The sequence below is a fragment of the Physcomitrium patens genome, chromosome 11, assembly GCF_059467195.1.
Source record: "Physcomitrium patens ecotype Gransden chromosome 11, ASM5946719v1, whole genome shotgun sequence".
Taxonomy (NCBI): Eukaryota; Viridiplantae; Streptophyta; class Bryopsida; order Funariales; family Funariaceae; genus Physcomitrium; species Physcomitrium patens.
In genome coordinates, this window is record NC_143420.1 from 6,880,567 (window position 1) to 6,904,508 (window position 23,942).

Here is a 23,942-nt window from a genome sequence, read left to right on the forward strand (position 1 = left end):
CGCTACGTGCCAAAATACGCCTAGACATTGTGGAATTTGAATATTGTTGATAGAAGATGCTTATAAGGCCATTTTTTCAGTGACATGATTTTGCGTGGCGCTTGACGAACTGGTGTGCAGATGATTATCAAATACTATTTCGCTTGGGTCAAATCATTTTCTGCAACTATCAATTTTATTAATTGTGCTTCACATATTTGTGAGAACAATGACTAAATATGTGTGTGTTGAACATAGTTATGTACTAAAAATAGGATTATGGTTCTATGTGATTGTCATATCGTGTGTTTTACAGTGATTGGGTTTTTATTATTGTTATTATGATTATTACGACTACTACTTCATACTACTTTTTGAATAAATTCTGTAGTCATGTATGAAAAAATCAATGAAATTAATGTATAACTCATTGAAAATAAATTGTTGATTTTCAACAACTTGAGTATCTAATGTATCATATGCATAAAATAAAACTAATATTTTATTATGAGAATTTAGAATAAAAATATTAGAAACAAATACTGAAATTGCTTAAAATACTTGCTAATTAAGATGTTTTATAAAGATAAAAACAAAAAAATCTATGGAATCAAAATTAAATACTCTATTGTACAAATAATGCATTAATACATGTGGTTTGAATTGCCAATCTTAAAGTTGGTTCTATTTAGAGCTGTGCCTCATTTTTTAAAAAAAAATTGTGTATTTATTCATATTAGATAAAGTATTATATATACATATACATTTTTTGATGTTTTTGTTTGTTTGCTTTGTTTGATATAGCACCAACTCATATGCTGAAATCTTTTTGTAGAATACTAGATGTGCTAAGAAAGACAATTCTTGTAGACTCCCTTGATTCCTCTTAAAAACATATTTTTTAGGAGTGGTCAATTTTTGACTCAATAACTGCAAATTAAACTTTTATACCATTTCTATGGCCAAAATTAGGGGTTTCTATTACTTTGTATGTAATATATAATTATTGGAGTTTATAAGGACTTTATATTTGAGAGATAAGATGAGGAACTATTAAAATTCTTTGATTGGCTAAAATTGAGAAGTTCCATAGAGTTGACTTTTTTACTTTAGAAGATTAGTCAAAATATTGAAATGATTAAAAGAAAAGAGGAAATATATATTTTTTCTTACATGGCATAAAAAATATTTTTCATATAAAAAATTTAAAAAATAAAAAAATGGAGCACTTTGAAAGATGGTTTTTAAAAAATATTAAAAAGTTGCATCAAAAGATATTAAAATTATTCTCAGAAAACGAGATAAGAAAATTAAAGTCTCTTAAACAAAGACTAAAAAATAAAAATAAAATAAAAAATAAAAAAAAACATTGATAAGAGTGAACATGTGTCAAGGACAAGAACTCAATGAAAGCAAATAAAGAAGCAAGACTTTTTTCAAAGAATATTGACAAAATAGGAATAATAAAATATGTATACTCAAAATGAAACTATAATGGCTTTTGCCATAAGATAAGAAAACTAGAGACGCTTGAAACTAGATGACAAGCAAGAAAGGAGTCAAAATAGATTAAGAAGGCTTCACTCTTGTCTCTATATATACTACTAAACTAAGAGTTATATAACAATGTTTTATAGAACCTCCAGTAAATGTTTAATTTGTAAGACACATGTCTTAACTCGTAAGGCAAGTTTCTTATATGTGTGCCACATCCTTAGCTTGTACTATAAGCTATTAATATATGTAATATGTAGCTAACTTGTTGGCTAAGTTTTTAACCTATAAATCACCAATAAACACGTGTTATAACAGGGCATAGATAGGATATTTTTATTATTCATACATAGAGGTATGTAGTTGGAGTTGTTTGTAGAAAGTTTTTAGAATTGAAATTAGGATGGTGGTTTATGTAGGATCCACCATAGAATCTTCTAAAAAAAAACTTATGGCACTTGTCATGATAGGATCCACCATTATGGACATTCTAAAAAGTTCTAGGATAATTGAACAAAGTATAAATAAGATTAGTTGAGGCCATTTGGGCATTTGGTCAGATATGACTTTAAACTCTTTCTCTTTATATAGTTTGGTTTTTTTGTTCCATTCTAATTGGTTCTATTTGATTCTACTTGTTTCTATTTTTTTTTACTCAATGATGTCTTTCATGTTCCATTCCATTTAGTTACTTTCAATTTTATTCTAGTGTTATTGTTTTTACATTGTGTCAAGATCTTTGTTGTTATGGATTTGGTAAGGTTTTAGATCTTAAAGAATCCAATCTTTTTTTATTGATATCAAAGTGAATACTAGTATATTCTTTGGTAGTATGTTGATAGCCACTATTTATTTAGAAGTCAATTGTTGTGATTGCATCGAGTACTATTTTAGAGCTACAATGAGCTACTTTAAGAAGTTAGCTGGGAAGGGAGAAGGTATTATAATAGCAAAGTTTAGCAAGAGAATTGTAGCATAGAAGATATGACAAAGCAATCTTAAATAGAGACACTGATACAACATCTTTTAGGCCAAATAGCTAATTAATAAGGATAAATAAAAGCTTTGAAGACAAAGGAGTTGATATCTACTAGGCTAAAATTGAGCAAGTCCAATACATACTCACAGACCTCAAGGCAAGAAGATGTATGTCAATGGCTCTTTAGCATGCAATAGTATCTCTAATTATTTGGAATAAATACCAGCAAAGGAATTATATATGCTTTTAATTATTTAAGAGGTGTAGTAGCTATTTGGTCGTGACATTAAACTCAAAGCTATGGAACTCAACGAGGATTTCGTGACTGGAAGAAATTTAAGACCAAGCTTAAGAGTCAATTTTGGCCCATCGATGTGGAGAAGTTAGAACGCAATTAATTAGCTAATCTTACACAATCTATATCAATATAAGATTATGTCTCCCGGTTTAAGTCTTTATGCCTTCAAATTGACAATGTTTCAAAGGTGTAGATGATGAATCAATTTGTACAAAGGTTGAAACTTGTGGTCTAGCGAGAGGTGGAATTAAGAGATACAAAAATGTTTGAAGAGGTAGTTATGATTGCAAAGAGGGTCAATGCTATAGATTTCAAAAATTGTAGAGTACGACCTATAGTGCGGAGTCCTATGCAATTAATCAATATTATGGCACAATAACTAACATTCATAGAGAATAATGCTTTGCAAGGACTATTGACACCACAAAGACGACAAATATCGATACAAGAGATAGACCATCAGACGAGAGACTGTTCAAAACCTCAAAGTTCAAGCACTAAAAAATCACTGCAAATTTACAATCTAGAAGGCTATCAAGTTGATAAAGAAGTGGAGCAAGAAAATGGGACTCCCTAATAAAGGCATCGAGGACTAGTATTGAGGATGGTTGTTGCTTCTCAAAGAAAAATAGTATAGCCTCAGACAACTATCAAAAGGGTTGAGTAATGTATCTAATGGCTTGACTAAGAGAATAATCATGTCAAGTGCTTATGGATTGTGGCTCTATAGAAAATTACATCTTGACGGCAATTACCAATTAACTTAGGATTAAAACAAAGGTAATCAAAAGAGTGATTATATACTTAGCACATGACCAAAAGAACATATTGAGCAAGACAAGTGAAGAAGAAATCTTAAGGCTGAGTGATACCTATGCCTTGAGGGAGAAGTTTACAGTAACAAAGCATAGATATGATGTTATCTTTGGTATGCCATGGCTAGATGTAAAAAATAAGTAAGTTGATTGTTTAATAAGGACTATCTCTTTCAAAGATAGAGGACGCATGATGACTCCTCATGTGTCTATATTGAGTGGGATAGTAAAATGATCTACGACTAAGAACTTATGTATAAAAAATGACTTTTATCAAGAAGCAAATATCACATAAGCAACTGATATATGTATTGGTTTTAAATCTTGCCTCAAAGATGGAAAAGATAGTCAAATGAGTAGAAGAGGTATAGCAACTCATATGTGAATATTGAGATTTCTTTCCAATTGACTTATATAGTGGCATGCTACCTGATTAAGGTGCTTCCCTCCAAATAGAACTAGTATCTAGGGCCAAATTGGCAAGTCAATAATTTATTGCCTAACACCAAATGAAATTAAAGAATTATAAAAGTCATTAAATAAATCCTTGAAGAACGGCATCATTGGAGAAAGCACATCGCCATAGAAGGCACATGTACTCTTTGTACCAAAAAAAATAGTGGACTTTAACTTTGTATTGATTATCAAGGCCACAATAAACAGACTATCAAAAATGCATATCTACTTCTATGTATGAATGATCTTTTTGATCAACTTCAAGATACAATTATCTTTAGCAAATTAGACCTTCGAGTGGTTATTGGCAAATTCCTATTGCTAAAGAGGATATAGAAAAGATGGCATTTAGTATGTGCTATGGACATTTTGAGTAGCTTGTATTATCTTTTGGCCTCACCAATGCTCTAGCATCTTTTATGGATTACATGAACAGATTTTTTTGGGACCTTTTGGATAAGTATGTGGTCATCTTCATTGATGATATCTTGGTCTATAATAAAACCCTTGAGGAGCATAAGCAACATCTATCAAAAGTGCTACACTGACTATCTGATAGTAGCTTCTATTATAAGCAATCAAAGTATGAACTTTGAAAGTTAGATGTCACCTTTTTGAAGCATGTATTGTCTTTCAAAGGCATGTGCATGGAGCAAGATAAGGTAAAAGCATTGGAGGATTATCTAACTTTCAAAGATGCTTCTAAAGTCTACTCATTCTTATGCCTTGTTAAATATTATTGCTATATTATTTGGCAATTTACATACATTGCTGCCTCATTGACAAGCTTATGTTACAGATATATATTTTTATTGTAATTATTATCTAAGTAATATGAATAGATAGAAGTAGGTAAAAATATATTAATTTCATAATATCTTTTAGAAAAGCTTTCTAGAAGCTTTTTAAATGTTGTTTTGACTTTACATATATTTGTAGTTGATTGATAGGTTAAAAACTTGGTCAACAAGCTATCTATATACCATATATATTGGTAGCTTATAAAACAAGTTAACTATGTAGCATCCATATAGAAAACTTACTTTGCAAGTCAAGATATGTATCATGCAAAGTCAACACATTTTTGGAGGTCCTATAGAATATTGCCACATAGATCCTAAATAAATAATATATATAGAGGCAAGAATGAAGCCTTTTTCACACTTCACAACTCTTTTTTTGTTTTTAATCTAGTTTCAAGAGTTTTTAATTTTCTTATCTTTTAGCAATACCTATTTCAATTTCCTTTCAATATACATACTTCTCTAATTTTTATTTTGTTATATTTCTTTGAGAGAGTTTCATTTAATTATTTACTTTTATTGAATTCTTATCTTTGATTGTACAATGCTTTTAACAACCTTCTATATTTGAAAATACCAAAAATCTTTGGATATTATATTCAAAGTCTGTTGTATTTAAAATGTCATGCTATTCGGAAGTTATGATGAGCTTAAAGAATACGTAATTATACCTTATTATCTCCTAAAAAATTTCACCTTATTTTGCAATAAAAATTTATAAACAACCAAAAAATCACAAGGTCTTTGCTTTATTACATTCAAGAGCCTTAACTTATTTTATAGACAAAGACTTTTTTAAAAAATAAATAAGTATTTTTAATTTTAAAAAATAAATCTATATATGTAGAAGTCATAGATGATTGTTTATTTTTTTTTAGAGATATTATTTATAAAATTATTTATTAATAGTAAAATTAATACTAAAATTATTTTTAGATGTAGCATATAATAGTTATAATAGCTTTGTAATATTAAATATAATTAGATCTCTCTCCAAATTTTTTATTTTAAGATTATTGTGGCTAAAGACGTAATACAATCAAATAAATTCAATTTCTCAAAATCTTAATATTTTTTATAATTTAACTTAGAATTATACTAGTCAAGTAAAAATCTATAAATTCAATACAATCAAATTTTTATTAGTAGAAGCAAGAGATTTTATGCATGGTACAAAAGTGGCATCAATTTTACTATTTATATCACATCTACTCCTAATGGTGGAAATACTTCACATGAAAATTTAAGCCAATGTAAAGATTATTAAGATGTTTTTTAGAAGAAGAATGCAAATATTCTTCTAAAACATTGTTCTTAAGATTTTTCCATTGATCTTCAAGAATAAACTCAATTGCCATTTGGACCAATCTATATTTTATTATAAAATAAGTTTTCTAAAATCAAGGAATATATTGATGAGAATCTAGCAAAGAATTTTATACATCATTCAAAATCTCTACCAAGAACTCCTATTTTATTTGTGAAGAAAAAAAAATGAATCACTAGAGATTTGTGTAGAGTATTGAAGATTCAATAAGATGACTATCAAAAATAAGTACCTTCTATCTTTGATATTAAGACTTCTTCATCAGTTGAATTAAGTTAAGATCTATTCTAAAATAGATCTGTAAGGAAAATACAACTTAGTATGCATCAAAGAAGAATATTAATAATAGACAATATTTGAAACTAGGTATGGATATTTTGAATATAATGTCATACATTTTAGACTCATAAATGCCTCAACTACTTTTTAATATCTAATAAATGATATTTTTTAAGATTTTCTTAATAATTTTGTTGTTTGTTATTAATATGATATCTTAATTTATTCTAAAAATATTAAAAAGCATAAACTTTTTATTTTTTATATATTACAAAAATTTCAAAATACAAGATTATACATCTAGATAGAAAAGTGTATATTTTATATTACTCAAGTTTACTTTTTAAGATATATCATTTCAAATGATGGCTTTATGATGGATCCTAAAAAAATTTAAACTATTATAGATTAGAAGATTTTTAAAATAATATAAGACATCTAATATTTTTTGAAATTTTCTAATTATTATTGGATCTTTAACAAAAACTTTTCTTAAGTTATAACTCAATTATACATTTGACTTGTAAAAACAAACTTAAGTAGAATAAAAAAGTTAAAGCATTATATGAAGGCACAATTACGTATTCTTTAAGTTCATTACAACTTTCTAATAGCATGTCATTTTTGATACAACAAACTTTGAAACTAATATCCAAAGATTTTTTATGGCCTCAAATGTGAAAGGCAGTTAAAAACTTTGTACAATCATGTAATTGTTGTTTAAGATCAAAATTCCTTGTCATCAACTTTATAGACTACTTCAGCCATAATCAATATCTAAACAACCATGGTTTTTTGTTTCTAAAGATTTCATGACAAGTCTTTCAATTTTACTTTTATATGATTATATATTTGTGATTGTAGATCGTTTCACCAAGGTAGAATATTTTATACTATGTATAAAATCTATCATAAGTAAAGAAATAGCCAAGTTTTTTCTTAACAACATCTATTGCTATTATGGATTGTCCAAGATTATTATATCAAATAGAAGAACTCAATTTGTACCAAGATTTTGAAAAACTCTTTTCAAGTTTCTAAAGGTAGACATAAAATTATCTTTGGCTTTCTATCCTCAAATTAATGGATAAATAGAGCATATAAATTAAATTTTGAAATAATGTTTGAGATATATCATCAACTATCAACAAGATGATTAGATAATTCTATTGCTATAGATAAAATATGCTTATAATAATATAATACATTCTTCTACGTAATAAATATATTTTTTTATTAATTATGGTTACCATAGAACATTTGATGTTTGTGACTTTTCAAAAGTTAATAATCTTGCACCAAAAGATTTGACAAATCACTTATTAAAAATATATTCAACAATAATAGCACAACTAAAAGAAGCTCAAGAACAACAAAAGATCAATCTAGATGCCTATTACAAGGAATAACCTCAATTTCACGTTAACAATAAGATATGATTACTTTGTTGTAATATCAATACTAATTATCTTGTGACAAATTAGATTGCCATAAAGAAGAAGTCTTAAACTCCAAGTGATGCCAAAATAGGTTGAAATATTGTATTCATTGATACATATATGATATTAGTAAATGCACATAAAAGCTAAGAAAGAAACTTACAAATACAACAAAGAATGTTGATGCTTTTCATTGAGAGCATTCATCAAAATCAAGATAAAGAATAGCAAATCTTTTCTATAAAAGAAATAAAGCATTGAAAAGAATGCATTCTACCTTATATTTTTGTATGTAGTTTTTGTATATTTCTAGTGCTTTAAGATGGAAAATCAACAATTAGCAGATTTAACTCAAGAGCCATTGATTGTTGAGTTATTCAATGAAACATCATAATTATTAGATATTTGAAGATGATGTAACAAAGATGAAGACTTTCAAGAACAACATTTTTTTTCTCAAATACATAGTGAAAAATAATATATTTTGTCTCACAACTTTAGAAGAGACTCCCAATATTTGATGATATTATTGAAAGTAGAAACTACTCTTAACAATGTTTCAAATGGTTTATTTGAAGAAAGTTACAAAGGTCTCAATAATAATCAAATAACAAGGTGATCTTCTTATCTTAATATGGGACATTATTCATTACTAAGAAGATCCATCAACTACCTTTAATAGGATAAAGTTGATATTATGTGGCAAATACAAATTGTTGCATCTTAGACTTCCTCAACATATAATTAATTCTCTTCATGGAATTCTTTCCTAGAAAGGAAAAAAGAGTAAAATATCAAAGACATGAATCTCAAAAAAAAAAAAAAAAAAAAAAAAAAATCAATAAATCAATAAATTCTTGTATCACTCAAAAAGATTAGAAAATCATTCAAAGATGGTATAATATTACATTGAAATGTCTTTTGCCAAAGACAAGAAGTCTAGAAAGTCTTGAAACAATATTAAAGACTAAAAAGGAATTGATAAGAGTGAAAAAGGCTTCACTCTTGTCTCCATATATATTGTCTAACTAAGAGTTATATGGCAACATTCTAAAGAACTTCTAAAACTTGTCCAATGTGAGAAACACATGTTTTAAATTATAAGGCAAGTTTCCTATAGCCACATCACATTTTTAGCTTATACCACAAGCTATCCAAATGTGTCACTTACATATATATATATATATACTCTAATAATATGAATAGATAGAAATAGATTAAAATAAATTTATTTGATAATAACTTATAGAGAAGCTTTTTAGAAGCTCTATAGACATAATTTTACTTTTATATATATCTATGAGTGATTAATAGGTTAAATACTTGGCCAACAAGTTAGCCACATGTTATATGTATTAGTAGCTTGTGATAAAAACTTATTATATGGTGCATGTATGAGAAACTTGTATTGCAAATTAAGACACATGTCTTAGAAATTATACACATGTTAGAAGTTTTACAAAATATCAACATGTACATAAATTACAAATTAAAAATTAAAAATTTTTAAATAATTTTTTATAAATAATTAAAATTAAATATACATATTTTAAGAACTTCTTTAGAAAGTTAAATATATTTTGTGTAATTTTTACATACAATGCTTTAAGATATTTGTGGAAAAAATAAATTATATACACTTTTGTTATTACAACATTACATTAAATTATTGGAGGACAATAGCAACTCAGGGTGGATGGTCTTCTACAAAAGTTTGTGTGTTGTGTAACTAAAGGAAGTGGCTCACAACGAGGGGGGGGCCTGCCAAACCCCACAGAGAGTATTACAAAGGGATGCAATGTTAACCAAGATGTAGAATTGTTCTTCAAAGCTTTAGATATCCAGTTACAATGAAGAAATCTCAAATGTTAACAGAAGCGCACGCCACCAAAGCAAGGGAACAGCGTCCCCACCTGAGGGGAACGTAACCGGGAATATGGGAACAGTGGGGAGGAGGGGGGGAGCTTCCGAGGCGTTTGTTTTTGTTTTGTTTTTGTTTTGTTGCTTCGACCTTTCTTCGTTGTTGTTGTTGTTCTTCGTTGTTCCTCTTTCTTTCCTGGTCCTTTTTCGAGGGTCCGAAGCATCGAGACATCGGGGCTGCGGCGTGCGAGATGGGCAAGAGGGGCCAGCGAGCCTTCGAGCGCACCCTTGTCTGCGTGATCCAGGCGCTTATGGGCTTGGAGCTCCTTGTAGAGCTGCGCAACGACCTCTCCATACGCGGCATTCTCGACGATTGCGACAATGCCATGAAGTGAGTGAGACCATCATCTCTCCTACCACTTTGCACCCACTCCCTATGGCCTGCATTTAGAAAGAAAGAATCGGGTTTTGTAGTAGAAATTTGCATTTTAGATGGGTGCGCTTTACAATCCCGTCCTCTGACGCCTCTCATCTGGGCTTGCTTTGCTGCAGCGTGATAATCAAGGATGCGACCGTAGAAGATGTAGAGGTGCTTAGCTATCTGCGTCGCGTTTTGTGTGTTTGGGATTTTTTTTTTTTTTTTTTTTTTTTTCTCCCTCTCCCTCTCCCTCCAGGTTGAATTAGAGTGTCATTTGTTGAAGCAAGTGCTGGAAATGAGATTGCCCGTCTTGTCGCCCAAGGATTCTGTAGCTGGCGATGGTTGGAGGTCACTGTAGAATTCTGTTCTCATCGTGCTGAAGGTGACGTCTTTCGTGTGTGGTTGTGGGTCGGGATGTGTTTTTTTTAATCGGGGAATTAGAATTAGGGTTAGCGTAGTCGTTGGATGAGATGTGTTGAAAGTTCTCATTTGTATTGTTTTGGCAGGGGGTCCAGAAGCAGCTTCCACTTGTGTTCCTAAGAGGAAGCAACATACGCTTTGTGCATATTCCGGATAATGTGGACATCATGAAACTCGTGGAAGAGAGGGTGAGTGTCAATGCTGATTCCAGTGCTCGTGTTCATGTTTGCACAGTTAGCATTTTGCAAGGGTTAATCATTTTTTATACTCACAGATTAGGTGTTTTAGTTTTTCTTTTTGGTAGGATTGGTTTGTGACCATAAAAATCTTAGTTGAAGAATGCTGAGTCAAAACAACTGTCCCCGAATCCCCCTTTCCGGTTTCTTTTGTTCTTTTTATTCTTTTTCAATTTTTTGCTGGCTTCAACGTTCCTCATTGGACATCTTACGAAAGTAGTTATGTGTTTAGCAAGGCGGGCTTTCTGATTCAATACAAGTTTGCAAACAATTAGGGGGCATTCAATTGACAATGTGTGTACCCTTCAGCGTTTAATGCTCGATCAAGCTGCAACTGCCTACACGGGGAAAGGAGCACCAGCTCCCAAGCCACAGGCAAGCGTAACAACAGCTTAAGTATGCCATTCAACTCTCTCTTTGTGCAGTGATGCAAGGTAAAATTCCACGCTTTGTTGTTCCTCAATACCCGATGCACTCTCTGATGTCGCAAATCGCAGTTTCAAGCATAGAGCAGTTCATAATTCCTCGAGGTGATTGAATTGGTGCTAGTCATTGGAAGTCAGTACACCTGATCCCTCCATTATATCTACAATGAGGCGAATGTGATTGATCGACAAAAGTGCTGTGCAGGACGATTGTGTTGAAGTGGATGTATTGTATGAAGATGAGATTAATGCAATAATCGCCAGAACAGGTGGTAAGCATTCAAGCTGCTCCCAAATTCTTGTGCCATTGCACAACCATTTGCTGCACAGTCTGTTTCAGACAAGTAAGCACTGCAAGACCTTGACAAAGCAAGTACTCTTGTTTGGTTTAGAGGTTTGTTTTCTCTGGTCACAGTTGCAAAAGCCATTCATACCTCCATTCACATGATTTGACTGTGCATAGCCTGGCAACTTCTCGTGCAACATAACTATGTATCGTCATTAGATTGTAAAAAAATCAATCAACATTATGCATTTCATGTAATTATAATGATGTGTTTATTTGATTACCCATCACAATTGCAATCTAAGAATAGAAAGAAAAACACAAAAAATGTTGAAATTGCTGAAATTTGTTGAAGCTAAATACAGAACTTTTATATATCACAACAGTAAGATATTTATATAATATTTGGATGTGTATGTACATATTAAAATTTCCAAAGAGTTTGGAATTTTTTTTAATCACTATCCTTTGTGTATTTTTTAGTTTTGGAAACTTGTCATCAAAATCATGCTTACTGCTTTCACACATCGTTTTTTAGTGTAATCATAATAGTTGTTTTCAAACCTTGTTATTGAATTAAAATAGACAATTTTTTGCAACAGGAATATCTTTTGAAACTATGTTTGTATCTGCCGACACATTGTTTCAAATGTAATATTCATCTCATTCATACCTTTTACTTTTTTGTTGTTTACACAGAGAAGTGTTATCTCAGTTGTGTTCTAGAGGTCTAATTTCTTCCAAAAGACCATTAGTTATAGCTATGGAAGTAGGAGCGGCCTTTGCCAAGAAATTTGCAATCCAGATGGATGTATTTCACAATTGTGAACATGCAAAAAAACAGTGATAGATTTATCCCATCCACACTAATGCTGACACGTTTTCAATACTGTTAACAATGATTAAGTTGAACGTGGATTAGTACCAAGGGGTTTCCTCAGGTCTCGTTTCAGACCATGCATCGTACTGCACGTAGAAATCTACTTCATACTGCTAACAGCTTATTCCAAGGAACAGTAACAGTAGTTTCTAAGTCTACAGTGACTAATTATGAAAACAAAATGATGCCAATGGACCGGAATCCCGGTTACGTGCACTCCTACACAAAGCAATACACATGAGTACCAAAATATAGCTAGAAATAGATGAGACCTCTCTATAATAGGCCAGAAGCAAAATAGTAGGAATTCTATCTGATCAACTATTACACTACGATCCAACGAGTTGAGAACAATTCTTCAAACTATGAATAGGAGTCTAGTATGTCATGGTACATATACAAGGAACAAAAGTATGAGATCAGCTTGAGCGACCAAGTCTGGCCAAATGAGGACATATCCCTCTTCTCTTTCAGGAGTAAGTTTCCAGTGAACTAAGAAAAAAACGCCCCAAGAAGCTACACTCTTAGAGCAACACTCATCAACACTCAGAACTACTGTGCCAAAATTTTACGAGTAGTTAGCCTAGCGCCATGATACTCGTGTACAATGGACCTTGGTGTGAACACATCGCGAGTCCTGAATGAACTTCATATCCAACCTTCCAGCTGTAGAAAATTAACATGTATCTCTAAAAATTCAGCTTCGGCTTCCAAGAACTACCTTACCTCTTCAAGAGCCATCCAGCTTTATGCAGTCCCTCAGCTCCAGGCTGTCAATTTTAGAACTTGGAACACACGCTGTCCACGATATGATCCCAACCTAATTAGGAGAAGCCGACCTGATACCATGACTTTGAAAAAAACGACGTGAAGCTTAATTTCTTCATTCGCTCAATTGAAGTACCACCAATATGTACGTCCTACCAAACACCAAACTTGAGCTCGGTACAGGTAGTGATTCGCCGCAATGATGGCTCTTTCATCACCCATCACATTAAATACTTGGTTTTAACAAGTAACGTGTCTTTTGTATGCAAAAATACTGGAAACTTCTACCGCTCCGAGCGTTGTCAGCCAGTGACGGTCCACAGCGTTGCATGTGTCCATCGGAATGCATGTGCTAGTGCATTATCTTTTGACCTCAGTAACCAATTTGCTCTCTTCTGTATCCTTCGATTTATCCTGCTCCTGCTCGTCTACTAAAACTCGCTTGCAAGCTTCGTAACACATAAATGATATACCCGCAGCTGGAATGATTTTTATGCAGCTAGGACCAAGACCACGGTAAAGGCCTCCAGGGCCTTGCTCCTTCACAATACTAGATAACGCATGAAATACATTATTGTATACCTGTCGCCCACCTATATTTCCGACCTATAAAATACACCAAATATTAACATCACCAATAAAATCTAGATAGATATAGCTTGGAGAAATAAATTGCAAAAGCAGGCATACATCACCGACGCAAATGAGAATTTAACTTAATCAATAGACTACTATTGTGATGTAGAATCTCCAATCATTTGAGCAAATGATCCCAACACTCCAAGGAAACACTTAAAATTTAGAGGAGTATTATTACCTGCATCTGTTTCCGTGCGACTTCTAATGGGAATGACGCTGTACTGGCCACGGCTCCTGCGATAGATCCCATCAAAAGAGTCTCTAGGTTTCCAATGTGTTCTTTCTTCGTCAATTTCCTGTACGTCTTTCTCAATGTGTCATAAGAGCAGTAGTTCATCGCTGCATATGGAATCACACCAATGAGACTCGGAAGTAGGCCTCTGTATAGCTCCAAAGGACCTTCTTCACTCACAATCTTGACAAATGCGTGTAGCAGGTTGTTATACATACCATGCTGCAATGCAAGATGACATTAGTGAGCATTTATAGATTGCACTGAAGAGTAAAACATAGTTAATTCGCCCCTTGCTTGCAGATTGGAACATAAAAGACAAACGAATTAGTTACACCTGCATGGTATTTCATCCTAACGTTGCCTCGAATGCACGCGATCAGAACATACACTCGCATAAGTGGGGTGATCGTAGAATAAAACAAAGTTACAATTCTGCAAAGGGAATCGCACCACATTTAGTTCTAGTTGTAAAGCAACCGACCTCAACAGTCAACCGAGTCTTGAGCAGCTCAAGCGGGTACATAGTCACTGTGGAACATATACCAGCCGTTGCTCCAGCAATTGTTGAGGGAGGGACAGGAATATACGATGGTGCACCATTTTTAGGCGTCAGAAAAGTCTTCACTGAGTCATAGACGAGGAGCTGTACAAAAAAACCGTCTGTTCAATGAGAATTCTTCCAACATGTCACAGCAAAAGGGAATTATTCTGATTAACATTGAATCACAACCCGCCCTGCTCAATTGTACTCCCGGTGGGTCCCAGAAGCATATATGAAATGCAGAGTAGGAAGTTCAAAAACGAATGTGCACGCAGGAGAAGCTAACAAGATTCAACAGTGGAGTACGACATCTACAGTTCCTGAGTACTTACGAGATGCACCAGCAAGGAACTGTTGCCAAGGGCATGAAACACAAAAACTCACCTCAATTGCTTTGCTTGGAGCCACTCGCAGCACGTTGACTCCATTCCCTCGAAACAGTCCTTGCCAGCCATCCCTTTCCATGATCGTATGAAACATATCAACTACAGAATTTTTACCACCAGTCCCAACCATAAGATGAGTGCGAATTGTCTCCAAAGGCGCCACTGCGGTTCTTGACACGGCGCCCGCAACAGCTCCACTTATTAACCTTCTCAACGAAGCATTTCCCACTTTCAACTTGAATCCTTTGAAGAAGACTCTCTTCGACTTTTTTTTCTCCTTCACCTCCTCCACCTCCACCCTCGTCATAAGACCAAACACCTCCCTAAAACACCACACAATTGCATCAGCAACAAGGTTCCCATTCCCAACCATCACCACAAAAAAGACATCCACTCTAAAACCACGGAGCGCTTCCTCTCTCAACACCCTCACTCACCGAAATTCAGCTTCGCTAGGGACGAGCGTGTGAAACCCAAACTCCGAAACAGGCGTCATTGCTTTCGCCACGCTAGCGACTCCCGCCGTCCCCTTCCGCCTCTGCACGAGCTCCGCCGTGCGCTCGCTGGTGCTGGCCACCAGCGCCGCGGGCATGCTATTGTGCGTCACCCTCTCCGCGAACAGCTTCTGCCTCGCAGCAGGGCGCTGCTGCAAGCCAGCCGCGGTGGTGGCGCTTGTTGCCCTGGCGGAACATGCCGTGATGCTCTCCGTCCCCGACCCTCCCATCCAAGGCTTCTCCTCTCCTCTCATGCGTCACTTACAAACCCCCCTCCCCTCCTCCTCCACAACCGCACCCTAATCGCAACTATTCTCTCTTTCCCTTCCCTTCCCTCTCTTCCCTTCCCCCTCTTCCTTTCCCTTCTCTTCCCCGCCCCGCCCTGCCCCTCCTTTGTCAACAACAGACGAGCACAAACACACACGATCCGGGCATGGAGAGATGAGGTCGCGAGGAAGGATGCGGCAATCAGATCAGGATTGCGAGTCTCGGCCCCGCCTCTCCCTCCCCTCCCCTCGTGACCTCGTCTGTCTGTCTGCGACCAGAGAACGCGACCAACCCTTCTGCATTGATAAAGCCAGCCCCCCTGCCCTGCCCTTCTTCGTCGTCGTTACCCCCTAGCCTCGTCGCCCTCTCTACCACACGTGTACATGTGCCGCTCCAATGAAACCCTAGATGTATGGAGAAGGGTATTCTGGTTTCGTAGATGTTGAGAGGGATATGTAAGAACGGGTCGGTGGGTGGGATCTGGATACTTGTGTGTGTGAACGCGGTTGGCTTGGTCGTGGAGGGGGGGAGTTGCCCTTTGTTTTGTGAAGGGGGGTTCTATTCCCAATAGGACTCTTGTTATTGGGGGCGATGTGTGGGGCCCTCGTTGTTTCATAGGATTGAATTTGGCATGAATTTTATGACATGTGTTTTGTTGTGCCAATTTAAGCCGTCTTGAACGTATCTCTATGTCTAGAATAGGTTGTTTCTTTGTTTAATTAGACGCAGGGTGAACGTTGATTTGAACTTACTTTGATCTTTATAAAAAAAATTCATACTAATGCTCAGCATAGAAAAAGTAATGTGCATAAACAAACCACTTCCATTTTGATTTGGTATTTATATACAAGCAACTTGTAACATGGAATTATTTCCTGTAACATTGGAACATCCCTTAAAACAATGCATGACCTTAGTTCAAGTGCAGTTTTTTTGAATACATCAATGTTGAACAGAGTGGACATCTCTACCAAACAATTTATGCAACACATATATATATATATATATATATATACACACATAAGTATATAGCAGTTACATATCGATCATTGCACTGAAGAGCCCACTATTTAATGACAGGGGCGCCACGTCATGTATTGATTGCAAGTAATTCGTTGACACATGGCACTCACCTCACCTTCCGAGTCAGATATTTACAACTTTTTTTAACCCAACTCACAATAATCGTATCTTTCCATCACCCAGAGCAATTTCCACAACTTGCTTAATAATCCATGTATAAGTCTAAACAAAAAAAAAGGATTTTAGAAGCCATCTAAGTTGCAAAAGTAAAAGTTTCAACATATTCTAGGAAGTCAACACCAACTTTTTTGAGGGAAATGCACCCCATAGCATGGCTTTTTGTATTGGCCATCAAATAGCTCTCTTTAATTATGAAAAGGTGTTCTAATGTAGGGGGAGGAAACCAATAAACCTGTGCCTGGGAATTTTCTGTTAGCATTTTGCAAGCCCCTTTATTTGTGAGATCCCAGGTCATCGAAAACCTCGGAAGAGCTTTGCCACCCTGAATTCCGTGTCAACACAGGGGCACGGTGATTGGCCACGGTAATAGGCGCCTTTCATTGGACCACGGGGGTGGGAAACTATGTGACTCGTGGCTGCAGACGTGGCAGTTTGTGTGAACTCTCAAGTCCACCCGCTCATGAAAATAGGAGGGATCCGAATGGGAGGTCAAAGCAGGGCCAGATCAGCACGCTCGGTCCCACCTGGCATGGGAATTGTGCTGAGTTGGACAATGTGTGGCTCACTACGTTATTGTGGAGGGAATTCTTTTCCATGCTCGTGCAGCGTTTCCTTTGAATATTGCCCAGCTATTTCCCGGTGATTGTTTACTTTGTGAGTGTACATTGACTTTCATTTTAGTAATTTTAAATGTAATATGTTACTTCGGTTCATGAGCACAAATAATAAAGCGTGATTGTTTTTACAATAATAGAAGTATTACATGGTTCTTATTCATACCCTACTCATAGTTGTGGCTATGTGTTGCCAACTATACAAAAAAATAGGGTCTTAATGGAGAAGTTAGAAGTTAAATTGTAAGTTTTTTTTTTTTTTTTTTTTCTAATTTCTTTTATGAATTATGCTAGAACATTTCAAGAACTCCATTTTGATAGTTATTACACAAATGATCTTAGCATTAATTTAGGGGATGTATTCAATTTGGAAAAAATACGTAAATGGGGCATTGGAGAAGTTAATGAGTGATTTGATTATGATTTAATGCATTCTGATGTGCAATGCAAGTTTAGGACAACTTGTGGTGGCATTAGCAAAAACTTTGATAGCATGTAGTGGATGGCAAGTTATTGTAGCATTAGCAAAAACTGTGATGGCATTAACCACATAGTATTTTTAGGGAGTTGTTAAAGCCACAACATCCAAATCATGTGGTGATTAATTTTGGGAGATAAGGGATGGAGACAAGGATGGACGGAATCGATCATGAGATGGTAATATGGGGTGTGGTTTTAACAACTCCCAATATTTATCAAATTAATAAAATATAAAACTTAATTTTATATTTTGCATCAAATAATATAAAAATTGTATGATTTTTGTGTATGATAAATTTTTATACAATAAAAAATAATAATAAAAGACAAATGCATAATTATCAAATTTTAGATAGCAATCCACAAGTCTACAATTTGTATTCAAACATCATAGTGCTTTTTCTTTTCAAATCATGATGATTGTTATTAATTTATATAATAGTTTTCACTAGACTTTACTAATGTTAACTAATTGGATTCCAATAAGTTACTTCATTTCCAATAGATTTATTCTTCCACATTGTCTACAATACAAAATATAGTTTTAAATTCAATATTCTAAATATTGTTATCCACTGTAATATGATTTTTTAATAACGAAAATGTTTCATTCAATTGGAAGAAATTTTTAACTCTCTTTATTTTATTTTTTAAATTTCCTTTTGACTTGATTAAGCTGCCATTATTAATTTTTTAATCATTAGTAACCTCATTACAACTCTTGTATTATTACCCAAATTACAAACCACTCAATAAGCAAACATTTTTTTTAGTTTAAGTCATTTGTTTCATATAGAAATAAAAAGTTCACACACTCATTGATCAAGGTTCTAGGGTTCTTGTGAATGTTTTGTGAAAAGCATAATCACCATTTTCATTTATTCACCTATTTTCTCCACGTGCATAATTTTTCCTCTCCATGCACACGACCAGGAGTGGAATTCATAGTAAAACGGGAGATAATTTCTTCGAACTTCTCCACCAAGAAGACTTCCGACACGTGGATGGAACATTCCAGATCGGCACCTTGTGCCAGGTCACCCTCGTGCAAGTAATTTCCTGAGAATTCTCAATTCAGAATATACTCGATACTTGGACGAAACAGTCCATGGTGGCACTCTTGTGCCACGTCACACTCCGGAAGCTTACGAGAGGAGACTTACTTCTCGGGTGCTTCGTCGGAGGCTTGATTTTGTTAAGGGACCGAATTCGCCGAAGTGGGTGTTTTGGGGGAGATTTTGGGGTGCTTGTTGCTGAATTCTTGAAGCCTTTGGTGTTGGAGTTGAACTGGTTTTACGGAGTGTGGCTGAGAAAAGAGAGGGATTGAATTGAGGGCTTGATGTGGAGGAGGCGCGACAATGATTCATCGAAAGCCTCAACCACGAGCTCCGAGAAACCACACCGCCCTTGTGTCGCTGCCGAACATCAACGATGTTGTGACGCCGGCCCCGGCGTCTGGATCACCTTCACTCCCTGCAATCAGTAAGCGCAAGTTTTTGGATTTGTATTCTTCTTCCGTGAAGAGAAATAGGGTTTTGATCAAGAGGTCGCGTGAGGACGAGAATTCAGTCGGTGGTAGTGGGCAAATTTCTGGTGAGGAGAACGATGTGGCGGATGTGAAGCCGTCGGAGGAGTCGCGAAGAAGAATAGGGAATGAGTTGGGAGAGCACGAGAGGGCGGAATCCACGGATGTGGTGGAACGGAATGGGGACGAGGTTGCGGAGGGCAATTTAGAGCAGGGTTTGGAAGAGTGGACGATGCCGTGTGACACGAAAATTGCACTCGAGTTGATGCGCTCGCAGTTTCCGAAGGTCGAGAAGAGCAGCGTGCCCCCCTTCGTCCTCCGGTCTCAGCTTTACAGTAGTGTCAACGACCGAACCCTAGTGGACAGGGAACTTGAGCGTATGAAGCTGGACCGTTTAATTCGAGTTTTTAAGCTCAGCACCGGACAGGACGAGCATGCCATCATGTTAATGGCGGATTATGTCGCGCAGATTAACGCTTCCAAGGCTAGATTGGCGAAAGGCAAACATTCACCAGCAGATATGGCTGTGTTTGATTGGTTTGTGCGTCACGTACTTCCTGTTCATTTCGATGCCGGCATTACTCATTCGAAGCTCGTGGACTTGTTGTCTGAAGGGGGTGAAGTCAGGGACAGCCACATCACGCTTCTCATGAACGCAGGCTTACTTACAAGGCAACTTGGGGATGGAACTGAATATTGGCTGGCAATCCCTAACGTGGGATTTCTGCTGAAGAGCCTGACGGGTGGGAGAAAAGAGATCATTTCTTTCATGTCAAGGAGGAAGTATAAGGAGATGCTGCAAGTTCCACTTGAGAGACGGCGTTTGCAATACTCTGTGCTTGGTATGCGGTTCCACATTCGGGATCTTTTAGGTCTGGGCCATATTCACACTGTGAATTCACCGTCCGGTCCGATAATACGCTTGAGCCGTGATTGAGAAGACGTTACAACTAGATCTCTGTCAACTGCGGATCTGGAGCGTTGGGTTAGAGCATGATTACCCGTGCACAGCTGTTTATCTGTGATTGAAATTGCAGATCTTAAAGTCTGCCTTCAGTGAACAAATGCACTTGTCACTACGGAGCGAAACCTGTCCGTGTAGTCCACGAAAGCTGTAGCAGAGTCTAAACCTTGCAGACCTACCTTAGTGTATTCAGTAAAGAATTTTCTGCCCTAGCTACAGAGACATGCTCTTAAACGCAGAGCTCCATAGAGGTTATACCAAGAGTTATACGCTACTTAATTAGTTATGTGGACCTTCGAATACTGAGCATTTGTTGTGGTCATTGGCACTCTCCTAAACGCTGAATTAACCACGTCTGAGCATTTTTATGTACAGCATCGAGATTAATATTTGATGTTACAACCAGAAGAGAGCTCTTCGAGCAACTCTCGTGTATCATCGTTTCAGACTTAGAAAAAGCATTGTGTGAAATGGCAATTTTTTTTAAATGTGGAAATATAATGGGAACAGTCTTATATTTCATGTCAGACATGAGTGACAAGTGTGCTTTTCATATTCTGTTCTGGTTTGTAATTCCATGCATTTATGTCGTACAGGTTGAGCCTCATGTGCAGGATTTAGAATAAATCCTTTGCTAGAGGTGATCTTAACTGGGTTTACCAGGACTTCCCGTGCGGACTTCTTTGACTTTGAAGATTATTCCTCGAATGGCTTGCGTCGAACTTCACTGATCTACTGTTGGGATTATTTTTTGCAGTCAATAACTGGACGGCGGAAATTGAAGAAGTTAATGTAGCTTGAACTACATCACTTGCAGGGTCTCTGTTAATGGCCTCCCAACACTCGGATGTGGATGACTCTGAGAGGGAGCAGAATAGAGCGCTGCTTTCGGACGGATTGTGAATCATTTCTTCCAAGGTGTTCGGGATGCTGTTGTGCGAAGACTCGGTCCACCAAGTTCGAGATATTTTCTACTATTCCTCAACTCGGATTCGAAACCTCTAGCAGCTTCGCCAGATTTTTAAGACCTGTAATGAACCTGCATTGAAGCGTTGATGTGTGCCGCTTCTCAGGGACAAGGCCTTTTCCCCATAGCTTGCTTGACCTTCTGCGACCAGCAAAGTAGGGGGTTGCTGTTGTGTGTGTCTAGAACCAACTAACTACCTGCTCGTCTTCGACAAAGTGACTACTAAACTTAAAGAAATATTGTTCGAAGGGTTCAATTCATCTTCAGTTGAAACACTACTGAAATGTTGAACCACAAAATAATGTATCCACAACGAGGGCTTACAACCAAGAAGACAGAAACCGAAGAAGTTGTCAATGTGGTTACTGATGAGCAGATCAAAACATCCAGCGAACTCGAGATATTTGCACTGATGCTCAATGGGTGTACTTTGACATTGTAGGACAAACTTTTGAACTACTACCTCTTCACCAATAAGAAAGTGTACGAGCTAAACTGTTGGAGTTAGCATCTACAAATATCTAATTAGAAAATCCAGCAATAAGTTGACTAAAAGGTCATCCACAAGGAGCCCTTAATTGTAGAAGATACAATGAACATTCTACAGAATGAAGTGCTTCATAATTTGAAGTTGTGGAAGCAGCAACTAATGTTTGCTCTTGCAAGAATTGCCAAAGACAAGGGCACAATGTGCAGACTTGCCCTACTTGAAATCTACTTATGTCACAAGTGTCTACTAGTGCAAGTAAGTACTAACTATGTGCAATTAGTAGGATTGAAGAAGGAGTGTTTAAGATTAAACAAGCTAGATTTGTTTGGCTATTCATGGATTTGTGCATGTATTCATTTGAACAAGCATAGACAGACTGAATTTTTTTTAATGAAGAAAAATATTACAAAAACAATTCTTATGCCTTGACATGAATGTTCATTTGATTTGAGTGGCTTTACATGATGCATGAGTGTGTTGCTTGATAGTGCTTACAACCCAAGCTTCTCCATTATGTTTGCATATAAAAATTAAATATATGTCATGGACATGCATATTTATTTAGATAAGAAATATTAGATATAAGATAAATGTAGGCAAATTTGACATTATCTTGTGGCAAAGCTTCTTAAAAGCTTCATAGACATGTATTTGACTTTATACATGTTTATAATTGATTAATAGATTAAAAATTTGGCCAACAAGTTAGCTATGTGTCTCATGTGTAAGTAGCTTGTGGTACAAGCTAATGATGTGGCATGCATATAAGAAACTTGTCTTGTAAGTTAAGACACATGTCTTGCAAATTAGATATATATTGTAAGTTTGATAGAATATTATCACATAGCTCTTAATTAGATAGTATGTATAGAGGCAAGAGTAAAAGATTTTTTTTAACCATGCCAATGCCTTTTTAATCCTTAGACTTATTTCAAAACTTTTTAGTCTTCTTATTTTTAACAATAGCCATTCTAATTTAATATTATACCATCTTTGAGTGAATCTCCAATCTTATTGAGTGACACAAGAATGTATTGATTTATTAGTTCTTTAAGATTCATATCTTTGACAATATGAAATCAATAAAAATAAATAAAAAATAAAAATGAATGTCAACTTTAGAAAGTAACAAACATAATACTTTAATAATAATATGACTTTATTATCCACAAGTAGGCAAAGCAAAACCTATTTGTCTTCAATTAGAGATAGGACACCATATGTTAAAATTATACAACAATGAAGAAAAGCAAAAGCAATGTGATTATCTTGCGAAACTTTTGACAACATAGAACTTGTCAAAACACTGCACTCAACTATGTACAAGTTCTGATTGGTTATACTTTAGCAGTAGCAGTACAAATTGACATGGTTTGATCTTCTTTCTGCTGCCTTGTCATAACATAAACGTTACAACTAGAAATAAACTAAATATTAATTACATGACATTGTACATCGAAAACATTGAAATGCTTATCTTGTTAACAGACCATCCGAGGGCAAGTAAACGCCATAAATGATTCAATAAAATTCAAAATCACACAAACATCATACAGTACCTCCGACTAGCGGGATCCTCTGGATTTTTATAAATGGATACCTACTGGGACTTTTAAGCTTAAATTTGCAATTTGACGCATGAACAATATGGAATTGTTTTCGGAGAGAAGAAGGCTGGCGAGGACGCCAATCTACCGAGGTGTCGTGGATATCAATCCCGATTATGGTCACACATCTGCCGAGCTTGATTAATTGCATGCTCTGGGACACTCGGGCACAACTGACATGAGGTATCTGAATCCTAAAATCCTAGTTTTACATGTTTTCCTTTCAATTTTTAGAGGGACAGGTTCCTGACCTACAGTGAACGGCAGCATTATTTAAAACCCATATTAATCATAGAATGTTTTGGGCTTTATCTTAGGTTAACCGATGCACACAATATTAGCATGAATTAAGTACCTCGGAAGGTTTC

General features: G+C 35.5%; 3 protein-coding genes across 3 annotated transcripts; 2 read left to right on the plus strand and 1 right to left on the minus strand.

The window, feature by feature from the left end:
• The first annotated feature begins 9,852 nt into the window (after nucleotides 1-9,852).
• Nucleotides 9,853-11,772, plus strand: LOC112288690 (uncharacterized). Its single transcript, XM_024533162.3, has 5 exons — nucleotides 9,853-10,120; nucleotides 10,282-10,318; nucleotides 10,654-10,755; nucleotides 11,113-11,237; nucleotides 11,434-11,772. Exons 1-4 carry the CDS (start codon nucleotides 9,981-9,983, stop codon nucleotides 11,197-11,199), a joined length of 366 nt encoding a protein of 121 aa, XP_024388930.1. The 5' UTR covers nucleotides 9,853-9,980; the 3' UTR covers nucleotides 11,200-11,237; nucleotides 11,434-11,772.
• A 629-nt stretch (nucleotides 11,773-12,401) lies between these two features.
• On the minus strand, nucleotides 12,402-15,990 carry LOC112288689 (adenine nucleotide transporter BT1, chloroplastic/mitochondrial). The gene is made up of 5 exons (XM_024533160.3): nucleotides 15,401-15,990; nucleotides 14,962-15,286; nucleotides 14,518-14,679; nucleotides 13,980-14,255; nucleotides 12,402-13,768 (listed from the first exon to the last, which is right to left on the minus strand). Exons 1-5 carry the CDS (start codon nucleotides 15,709-15,711, stop codon nucleotides 13,523-13,525), a joined length of 1,320 nt encoding a protein of 439 aa, XP_024388928.1. The 5' UTR covers nucleotides 15,712-15,990; the 3' UTR covers nucleotides 12,402-13,522.
• Nucleotides 15,991-19,215: 3,225 nt separating this feature from the next.
• Nucleotides 19,216-22,299, plus strand: LOC112289093 (uncharacterized). The gene is made up of 2 exons (XM_024534045.3): nucleotides 19,216-20,388; nucleotides 21,268-22,299. Exons 1-2 carry the CDS (start codon nucleotides 19,380-19,382, stop codon nucleotides 21,309-21,311), a joined length of 1,053 nt encoding a protein of 350 aa, XP_024389813.1. The 5' UTR covers nucleotides 19,216-19,379; the 3' UTR covers nucleotides 21,312-22,299.
• Nucleotides 22,300-23,942: the final 1,643 nt, after the last annotated feature.